A 10,171-nucleotide genomic window follows, 5' to 3' on the forward strand; every position below is an offset into this window, starting at 1 on the left:
CATGGATATGAACTCTCTGGAAGAGGGGCTGCTGGTGGCCTGGTGCTGGGAGGCAGTGGGGATGGAAGGTGACAAAGCACTGGGGAATCCATAGTGTCTGCTGGGGAACTCCAAAGCTGTTTTGTGCAAGGTATTCACTATCAAGAGAACTGAGTCTGCTGAGGTCAGAGCTGGAAGCCACACTCCCAAGGCACTTGAGGTTTTCAGAGAGAAAGGAGCAGCCTCTCCTTGAGGGCTGGCATGGAGGACACCCAGGGTGGGACCATCTCCTGTCCTGTTTCTGTTCAGCACAGGGGTGGCAGGTTCCTGTATCCCCACTGTTCGCTGTAGGAAGGAACAGAATTGTTAGCACCAGGCTGGGAGCTCAGCTCAGCCTGCACCAGGGCAAGGACAGTCCTTACCTGGGCAGGTGATCCCTGCTAGAGCTCTGTAGATGATCCACCAGCCCGAGGGCTGCCGTGTTCCGCAGCGTCCGGCACGTAGAACGCCACGTACGGGCACTTCTTCACATTGAGGCACACGAGCTTCTTGAGGGATGCTGTCTTAACAATCTCAAAGCCAGTTGTTCCACCAAATGTACTGGGTTTCCAGTACTCTGGGGAGCAGATGGGATTGCCAAAAAGCCCCTTCAGGGAAAATGGAGCTCCAATCTCCACCATGCTTTCCCCAAAAATGCCATTGGGTTGGGGTTTCTCAAGCAACAAGCCTGGGTAAAACTCCAGAGCATCAATGTCTCCATACAGCTCTTCCAGCTCTGCTGCCTTCTCTTCCTCTCCTGCACCAAGTGAACATCAGAGTGCTTTAGCAAGAGAATCACACCTGGCAAGGATTGGCCTTGCAGGGGGCAAAGGGAGGGTGGCTCCCTCACAGGCAGTGGCGGGCCTGACTTCCAGGCCAGGGGCTGTCCTCTTGACCAGTTCTCCAGCCCCCAGGAGGAAGGACCCCTGCATCAGCCCAGTCTGCCCCACTGAGGCCATGAGCAGGCAGGGCTGGGATGGGCAGGAGTGGCTGTTCTGCTGGGCAAGCCCAGTGACAGAGAGGCAGCTCATGGCCTTGTACTCACCAATGGGCACAGAGTACCTGCCTGCCCCAGCAAACCCTAGGAGCAGCACTGCAGCCCTACCTGTCAGCTCCTGGAAGGACCTGTAGGGCTTCATGCCAAACCTTTTCCGATACTCGTTGAAGGGCTGTAGCCTCAGCTGCCGGGACTCCTTGATGACCCCAACGGCCACGTGCAAGACATTGGCGTTGATGGTCTGTCCCCCACCAATCTGGAGGGGAGAGCACAAGGAGGAGCACACATCAGGCACAAGGCAGCACCAGCACTGGCTCCAGAGGGCCACCGCACTAAAGCATCCATGTGCTGGGCTCGTGTTGTGGACACCAGCACATCACTGCAGCAGAAAGACGAGGGGGAGCTGGTGGACAGTGCAAAAACCAGCTTTAAAACAGCTTGGTCAGGCTTGTTCCAGGGCGGGGCACAGGGCAGGAGAAGTCACGGATGGACAGTGACCCAGTGACCTGGGAGGACAAGAGAAATTTCAGGCTCCCTGGGAGAGCCCAAAAGGCCTCGGGCTCAGCCTCAGCTGGGCTGCTTGGCATAAGAAAAGAGGGTCAGGAATGGAGCTGCAATCGCTTGTAAGAAAGCATCCATGTGATGGCAGCAAAGAACAGTGCCAGACGCTGCTCCAGGCCCTGCTGCTCCACAGCCGGCCGGGGAGATCCTGCCTTCCACAGGCTCCTGGCATCACTGGAACGTTACTACAGAGCACCAAGGGCAAGCAACTGGGGCTGCCGGAGCCAGCCTTGCCACGGTGCTGGTGGAGGACTCCTGATGTCCCCATCAGGTGCCACCCTGGGTGGACTCAGTGTGACCTGTGCCCCACTGTATGAGTATCCCTCCTGGGGAGGGCAGAGCAGGACCTTACCCTTCCCGCTATCTGCTTGGAAAAGGACTCCACCAGTGCCTCCACACCGTAGTCCATGAGCATGGAGGTGTTGTAGAGGAACTGCTTGTAGCTGTACTCTTGTCCCTGGATGATGAAGGAGTCGGGCATCAGCCCGTGCCAGTGATAGAGCTGGTTGAACTCCACTGCGATGCGATTTCGGTACTGGAACTGTGATCCAAACAACAGCTCGGGGTCGAACTTGAGGCTCAGGTAGTATCCACTGAGGTGCTGGACATAGTCTTCAACAACTATCTTAATTGTCTCCCCTGGGCAGGAGAAAAGAAGCAGCTGGCAGCAGCAGGAGCCACCAGCTCTGTACCTGAGATGTTATCCACATCTACCACAGCAGCCATCCACCTCCTCCTGAACATTTTTGATGGACCAAAGCAAATTTTTTTGCTCTATGTACCAAAAGAAACGATTCCCAGAAAGATGCCAGAGCAACAGCCTCAAAGGCAGTTTGGCCATTACCCTCAAAAAAAAGAGGCTGGCCAGGGTGTGAATCCTTGGGGGCCACCCTGGGGGGTGGGACAGGACAGTGCCAGTTCCTCACCAATGAGGATGAGCCGTGCAGTCTGGAAGAGCTGCTCGTCGCTCCAGGTGGGATGGTCCCGCTTGAGCAGGTCACAGACACGGTTGTGCTCGCGCAGCCAGAGCGTGGCATAGACACAGAGCCCTGGCAGCAGCCCAAACACCTCCTGCCCCACTGCCAGCTGCTGCTCCTTGGGCACGCCCGATGGGTACACCATGTGAACCGGAGCCTCGGTAACCATGGGCGGGTACACCTCTCCATCCACCACCTAGGGACACAACAGCAAGAGGACACAAAGGGCAGAGGGGACAAAAACATCCTGGTAAAAGCCTGCCCAGCCAGGAGATGCCTCCCTAAGGGCACTGCATCTGCTCTCCTGCAAAGAGGTGAGTGAAATGGAAACACCTCCCTCATACAGTCCCGAATGCCTGCTGCCAGCAGAACAGCTGCACCCCAAAAGTTGTCCCCCAGCCAGCAGCCATGCAGGTTGTCAGGGACGGGGTCTCCCAAAACCTGCCAGAGGAACAGGGGCTTCAAACAACCCTGGCTCACAGGGCTGGAATGTGTTTCATTTGTGCTGGGTGGTACCTGGAATTTCAGCTTCCCATCTCGGAAGAGTCGCAGCTGGTGCTGCCGCTGCAGGTTGTCCCCATACAGATGTCCCAGGTCCACCTGTGGAGAGAGCAGGGTATTGAGGCTGCTCCAAGAAGCATGCAGACCCCAGCACCCCCTTGCTCCCACTGCCCCCATGCCCTCACCCCGTGCCCCAGAGCCTTGGTGAAGCCACGTCCCATCTTCCCAGATGTCTTGAAGAACTGGTGGGTGAAATGCTGGGCGAAGAAGGCAAACATCATGTTGGTGCCTCGGGGATCAGCTTCAAACTTCTGCCGCAGCAGAAACCTCTCCGCCAGGAGCTGGGGGTCAGGGAGCTGCAGCTTCCCTGCAAAGGATGGAGGTTGAGGGCAGATGCCCAGTGCCAACCCAGCTGGTACTGGTGCTGTCTGCAGGGCTGCTGGTGGTGTCTGCTGCAGCATCAGGCACAGACTCATCTGCACAGACACCTTGCAGCCCTGTCACACAGGCCATGACATGCCCCAGCAGCTCAGCCTGAGCTGTCCCAGCAGCAATCACTATGCCATCAAGTTTCTCCTGCTGCAGAGCCAGCCTGGGCACGACAGTGGTAGCACGTGGCACTGCCAGTGGTGCCTTGCAGATGTGTCCATGGCAGCAAAAGCTTGGCCATGGCTGAGTGGGAAACACACAGGGTGCAGGTTCCCCAGACCAGCCACATACCTTTGGTCCCCATGGGTGTGGGGCAGTCATCTGGCACGGGCGGGAGGACACGGGTGTAATAGCTGACGTTGGCATAGGCCTCCCAGCTGATGTAGCCATAGTCAGAGTTGAAAGTGGGGGGGCTGGGGATGAGGTTGGCACGAACTGAAAGGAGAGAGGGGGATCACGACTGTGGGGCTTGAGGCAGCAATGCACAGGGTCTGCCCCTGGCCCCTGCCTGCCTGCTCTGTGCTGCCAGATACCCCCTGCAACACCCCAAAAACCAGAAAGGTACCAGAATTGGAGGCGTGTGGGTGTCCTGGGCTTTGCTCAGAGCCTTTTAAAGGCTGCAATTCCCTGCAGAAAAGGAGGGCTCGTGCTAATGTGCTAAGTGGATTCTTGGATGATGAATGAGATGACAAACCCATAGAAATGGTGAAGCCAGCTGCCGGAGCCTTTTGAGTGTGTCCCTATGGCTCCAAGAGCTGGAACCTAAATATTTATGCAAAGTGATGAATATGGGGACATGAGTAACAAGGGCCGTATTTCCATGGGCTGCTTTCTGTGCAGCTGTGAAAGAGCTCCTTGGCCTGGGGAATGTAGTATGCCAAGAACTGCTCATGTTTTCCAGCCATCTGGCAGCTTGGCACAGTGCTGGGGACCCCCTACACCCCACTGCAACCTGGATGGGCAGCCCCCCTGGGCACAGTGACAATGTGAAAGGGTGATGGAAGGACAGGGTGACAACTTTCTGGGTCTCCTAGTGAGGTGACTCCAGCTCAATGCCCACCCTGCACATAGGAGCTGCTCAGCTTCGCTGCAGCCCTGCTATCCCCATGCACACATCTGTCCATGGCAGGGGGTCCTTGAGTCCTGCTGAGCCCCGAGACCCCCTCCAACCCCTCACCTGTCAGCACGAGCCTCATGAGTGTGTCCCTGATGAAGGTGCTGTTGATAATGTCCCAAAACCACTTGAAGTGGGTCAGGATGAAGTGGTAGAAGGCAGGACTGGGCTTCAGCAGGTTGTGGAGACGTGTCCAGAACTCAGCTGGGGGAAACAGACCAGTCATTCACCTGCTGAGGAGCCAGCCCACCCACACCTGCTGTCAGTGAGTGCTGTGGGCACAGTGCTGCCCTGGCACTCACAGGTGCCAGATCCCAGGCAGAGGGACTTACGGGAGGTGCAGTTGACCCCGTAGTACCCTGTCCGTGTGCAGTCGCACTCGTATCCTCTCAGACCGACCCTCACACACACCCCTTGGTTCTGGCAGGGAAAATAGCAACAGGGATTCACTGCAGGGAGAAAGAGAGAGACATCATCATCCAGCCACCACATCACTGCATCTGCTCCTCATGGGGGGACACTGCTTCGGACACAGCCCAGCTGGGTCCAGCTCAGGAGAGGAGGTGCTGTGCTGTAGGAGCCAAGCACTGCTCTGTTGTGGCGGTCTCCCCCATGCCTGGGGGCGTAGCTTCGTGCCCGGGGAGCTGCTGTTCCCCCCGGAGCCCCAGCACAGAATAAAGTCATGTTCTATTAAACAGCAACTGTGTTAATAACAACAACCATTGTCAGGGCAGTTTGCTTTGGCAGGGGCCCCTCCGCGCCCGCCGCCCGAGCGGATGGAAAGGGCCTCTCTGGGCTCAGTCCCGGCTCCCGCCCGGCCCCTTCCTCCACCACCTTCATGCCCAGCCTGCAGGGACGAGATAAGAGCCCCTTCCAGCCCTTCCCAGGGCGGTGGGACCACGTGGGAGAGGGAGACCCCCGGCACAGAGCAGCTCCCACGCTGAGGCAGCACCATCCACACCAAGCCTCTGTGGTCTGTCCTGGAGCAGGAAGATCCTTGTAACTCCACCATCTGCAGCCCCTCCAAGAGCAGCAAACCTCAGGAGAAAGAGAAACACAGCCCAGGGTGGCCAGAGACTCCTCTGCCTTTTATCAGCCCAAGGAATGGTCTGGAAATTGGGATGTTCTGTCATGGCTGCCTCTTGAAATCCTCACGAGTGGCATACTCAACTCAGCAAGTCAGGTCTGTCCCCACAGACCCTGGACAGAGCTTTTGTGCCAGGAGGAGGGAAGTGCCTAAAGCCCAGACCTCCTGGAGCACACCTGGCTTTGTCAGAGCACACTGGAGCCCACCAGCCCTACCAGGACACACAGCACTCATGCACAAAGGTGCCACCAAGACAATGCCCAGTTCTGGAGCTGCTGGCTGCAGGAATGGGGGACAGGCAGCACACTCTGAGTGCTGAAGAGACCAACAGCCACTGCCAGTGTGCCCAGAGTCACAGCTGATGGAGGAAGTTCTCCTGAGCCCATCAGCTGCTCCATGTGCTTCATGAGCTCACCAGATCCCTACCAGACCTGCTTCAGGTTCTTCTGGAATTTGGGAACAGGTTCCATTGCTGGGGTGGTGGGATGGGCATGCAGAACAGAAAACACATTTTTCCATAGGAAATTGCAGGTAAAAATTAACATCTTCGAAAAATAAAGCTAATTTTGTGGAGCTGCTCAGGCTCCCAACAGCCACATACTTGAGGCAGGGCAGGGGCTGCCTGGGAGCCCGGGGCTCAGCCAGTAGCTCTGCCGGGCTGTGCTCAGCCCTGTGGTCCCAAATCCCTCACGTCACAGGGCCCGACTTGCAAAGACACGTTCAGCTCCCAGCACTTCCATCAGGCTCCCTTTCATCTCAGATCTTTTCATGTCTCCAGACAGAAGGCAGCAGGCAGGATCGTATTTATCTCAGACAAATTAAGGTCAGACCACCCGTTCAGATTTCTTGCAAGATGGGAATTTTTGGAAAGGGGGAGGTGTTGCAGCACAGCTGGAGCATCCTCTGGGCTATTCCCACACCGGTAGCCCCACACTTGGCTCTGCTGCAGTCCTGGCAAAAGCCCCGAAGAGCAGCCCTGTGCCGTGCCCGGTGCAACCCAGGGGAAGCCGAGCTTTTGTGGGTGCTGCAGCCACAGGGCTGGGAGGATTCTCCGTGCCACAGGCTCCGGCACAGCAGGTCGTGTCCTGCCCGTCTCTCCAGCTGATAGGGGGAGTCAGGAGAAGTTCGCTCTGCCGGGGCCCTCCCCGGTGCGGGACTCGATGGCACGTCGTGCCGAGCCCTCCTCCCAGGCGGGTTTGGCAGCGTGCCGGGGGCTTGGCCTCCTCCCACGGTTCACTGCAGTGTCAGTGCCGCGGGGTCCCGAAGGTGGGGTGGGAGCAGCCTGTTCCAGCCAAAAGGGTGGGAAGGGGATGGAGCGTGTCCTGGCCCGTGACACCAACCCCCTCACATCCTCACGGAGCCTCCCTATGCAGCAGCTCCGTGTCTCTCCACACCCCGGCCAGGAATCCTGCGCCGGCCTTGCCAGGACGGCTCCAGGTATGGGGAAAGCCTCTGCCGGAGTGCGGCCCCTCCGTGCCGGCAGGGCTGGTGCACGCGCTCCATCACCGCTGAAAAATGCCAGATTTCGGGGACAACATCCGTTCTGCAAACCACAGCCAAAGCAACCTGGGGTGAATCATGGCCAGGATGAGCCGGGCTCACTTGATGGGACATGGCCCTGCTGCCGCAGGCTTTGAAGACGATGGAACGCTTACGCACTTGTTTTTCTGATCCAGGAAGGTTCTCTCAGGCCCATGAACTATTCACAGCACACACACCACAGCCGGATTGTCATCTGCAACCACTTCTGGCAGTACCATGAGCAGGAGCAGCCTTCCAGGACCACAGCTGTGTTCCACGTGGGCTCAGTGTTCCTCCCCCTGCACCTGAGCCAGGCTGCCTGCCCAGGATGGGCTGGAGGGCTGACACAGCCCCAGAGCTCTCCTGTGGTAGCTGGCTTCACTCTGCAGCCCAGGCTGACTCTCTGTGAGCCCCACTGTGGATGGGATGTGCTGGAAGGAGGCACAGACCAAGGACAATGTAAACAGACATGACTGCACAACAGCCCTGCCAGAGGTCCCTGCCTGCCTTCACACAGCGGGGCCTGTGCCCGACCTGCCCCGTGGCTGGGGCTCACACACATGGTGATGTTGGGGTGGTGCCACTGCTTCTATTTGGCAGTGTGAGTTGTGCAACGGCTGCTGAGAGGGTGGTCAGGTTTACTTTGCAAGAACACTTGAACAAAACTACACCCCTGAAGGCAAGTTAGCAGCCAAGGGCAATATCTGCAGGGAAAACTGAGAAACACCTTGGGACCAGCCTGGCTTCACTCACAGCCAGAGGAAAAGTCTACCGAGAACAAGCACCATGGCTCAGAGCCAAGGTGCAGCCAGTGAGAAGTCAAGTGGAGTGCTCTGAGCAGCAAATACCAAGTGAGCAGGAGATCCCAGCCTCAGCCCAACATCCTGTTGTTTGGTCTTTGAGAGCAGATCTGAGGACTAGATTAGGACTGTGGTCCTCCTGGTGCAACGCTGGGGAGGAGCAGAGCCCGGACGCTCTGCTGGCAGCACCTTGGGGCACAGCACAATTCCCCTAATTTCTCAATCAGATATCTCCCTAATTAAGGCTTGGAAAAAAGCCGTCCTTTCATGTATATCATGTATCCCAGGTATTTTTTTCCCCTAACATAATGAAATTTGCTTTGATCGTGCTGTGCAGCAGTCAGCTCCAGGGCTGCACCATTCCAGCATCACATCTGTCCCAGCTGCTTCAGGCATGTGGGTCCCCAGCATGTCCCCAGGTCCTCTCCTGTGCTCAGTAGGACACACAGATGCTGGCCCCAGCTGGGCCCAGAGGAACTTCCCAGGAAGACACGTGTAAAGAGATAGCCAAGCCAGAGAAGGATCAAGCACAGAGGCTGTCCTTGGCTTGTCCCCACCACCTGTGGTCCAGCCCTGCCAGTGGCAGCCAGGTCCATTCCTTGGGGGCCCTTCTTTCAGCAGATGTGGCTGATATGCCACATGCTCAGCCTGTGCATGTTTTGGGGACTCTTGGGTGTGGGCACCTCGCTTCCCACAGCAGAAGGTTGACCTGGGTAGGCTGCTGGAGACAGGGTCCCCATTGGCACCATCTGAGCACAGGTGGCCAGAAACCCTTGAGAAATGCAGTCCATGTAGCTGGGCTCATTTTGCTGAGAACGTTATGCTACTTTAGAGAGGAATTGTAAAATCTGACAAGGGCCCCAAGTCCATGTTGTGTTTCTTCAGGGAATAAGATCATTCACAGAAAAGGGACTGGGAACAATGCCCTAAGTTTGATGGGGTTTTAGACAGAGTTTTACTTAACCACATGCTCCATGGGTGCCTGCCATAATCAGTATTATTCCTCAACATCTGATGTTCCTGAGTTGGGCAGCATGTGGTGAACTCCTACGGCACATGGGCATGGGAACCAAAGGATGGCTGAGGCCCCCAGAGCCATCCCTGCTGCTCCCAGCCCTCCACCCTCACTCCCCATCGCAGTGTCACCGGGCTTATGTTTGGGGACAGCGGCAAGGATCCAGGCTGTCAGCACGCACTGGTATTGTCCCCTTTCCTTCGAGAAGCCCCGTCCCGGACGGGAGGCAGCCGGGAGCAGCCGGGCACTGCCCCTCAGCCCGGTGGTGGGGCCGGCCCCGGGTGGCCGCGGTCCTGGCGGGGCTCCAGTCCTGTCGTGCGTCCCCGGCCGCCTCGGGCCAGCGATGTCTCCCCCGGGCCCCGCGTGTGGTCCCTGCGCGGCCGCTGCGGGAGGCGGAGGGGAAGTTTGTTCTACCGGGGCGCTTTTTCTCCCAGCCAGGCGTGACGGGCCAAAACCTGCGGCTCCGGGCGCTGCGGGCACCCTCACCCGGGCGGTGGTCGTGGGGATCCTGCCAGCCACCCCTGCCCACCCTGCCGGACACGGGGGGCACCGGCGGGCGAGGACCAGCCGGGGGTGACGAGTGCGATCCCGCCGGACCGCGGTCCCGCAGCGCCCGCCTCGCAGCGCTCCCCACTTCCCCGGGACTCCCGGTACTGGACCCTGCGGGACCGGGTCCCCTCGCGCCCCCCGGCGCCGAATGCCCCCTGTTTGGGATGCCGCCGCTACATCGGTACCGTCTCCCCCGCGTCTCCCTCCCTCCCGGTGCGGTCCCTCCCCGCGTACCGGAGCCGGTGCCGGCGGCGCTCCCGGCGGCGCAGAGCAGCACGGCGTGAGCGAGCAGCAGCCGGAGCCCCGCGGCCGGCGGGGCCCGGGCCCGGCACCCACCGCCCATGGCGAGAGGCAGCTCCGCCGCGTCCCGCCGTCGCACCCGGAGCGGCCCCGCCGCCCCCGCCCCCGCCGCGCCGCCTCCCGCCCCCCACGGGACGGGACGGGGCCGCCTCCGACAGCCCGGCCCGCCGGGGGACTGCCCTGGCTGCGCTCCCCTCCCCTGGTCCCCTTGGCCACCCCTGCATCCCCAGCCGTGCACGGGGAACTCCCGGGAACCCTGAGTTCCCTCTTTTCCCTCCCAGTTCCCACCTACCCGAACATCG

At 59.1% G+C, this 10,171-nt stretch overlaps 1 protein-coding gene across 1 annotated transcript; it reads right to left on the reverse strand.

Moving 5' to 3' along the window:
• Positions 1 to 419: 419 nt before the first annotated feature.
• Positions 420 to 9,912, reverse strand: PTGS1 (prostaglandin-endoperoxide synthase 1). Its single transcript, XM_062505557.1, has 10 exons — positions 9,804 to 9,912; positions 4,930 to 5,046; positions 4,661 to 4,801; positions 3,775 to 3,918; positions 3,240 to 3,421; positions 3,070 to 3,153; positions 2,503 to 2,749; positions 1,929 to 2,215; positions 1,124 to 1,271; positions 420 to 775 (listed from the first exon to the last, which is right to left on the reverse strand). Exons 1-10 carry the CDS (start codon positions 9,910 to 9,912, stop codon positions 420 to 422), a joined length of 1,815 nt encoding a protein of 604 aa, XP_062361541.1.
• Between the last annotated feature and the right edge of the window lie 259 nt (positions 9,913 to 10,171).

The sequence above is a fragment of the Cinclus cinclus genome, chromosome 19, assembly GCF_963662255.1.
Source record: "Cinclus cinclus chromosome 19, bCinCin1.1, whole genome shotgun sequence".
NCBI classification, from domain to species: Eukaryota; Metazoa; Chordata; class Aves; order Passeriformes; family Cinclidae; genus Cinclus; species Cinclus cinclus.

Excerpts from the sequence above, each read along its gene's own strand:
- PTGS1 (XM_062505557.1), bottom strand. The coding sequence starts at position 9,912 with ATGGGCGGTGGGTGCCGGGCCCGGGCCCCGCCGGCCGCGGGGCTCCGG. Across the intron at positions 2,216-2,502 it reads TGCACGGCTCATCCTCATTG|GGGAGACAATTAAGATAGTT; the intron begins GTGAGGAACTGG and ends TCTCCTGCCCAG. Across the intron at positions 776-1,123 it reads GTCCTTCCAGGAGCTGACAG|GAGAGGAAGAGAAGGCAGCA; the intron begins GTAGGGCTGCAG and ends CACTTGGTGCAG.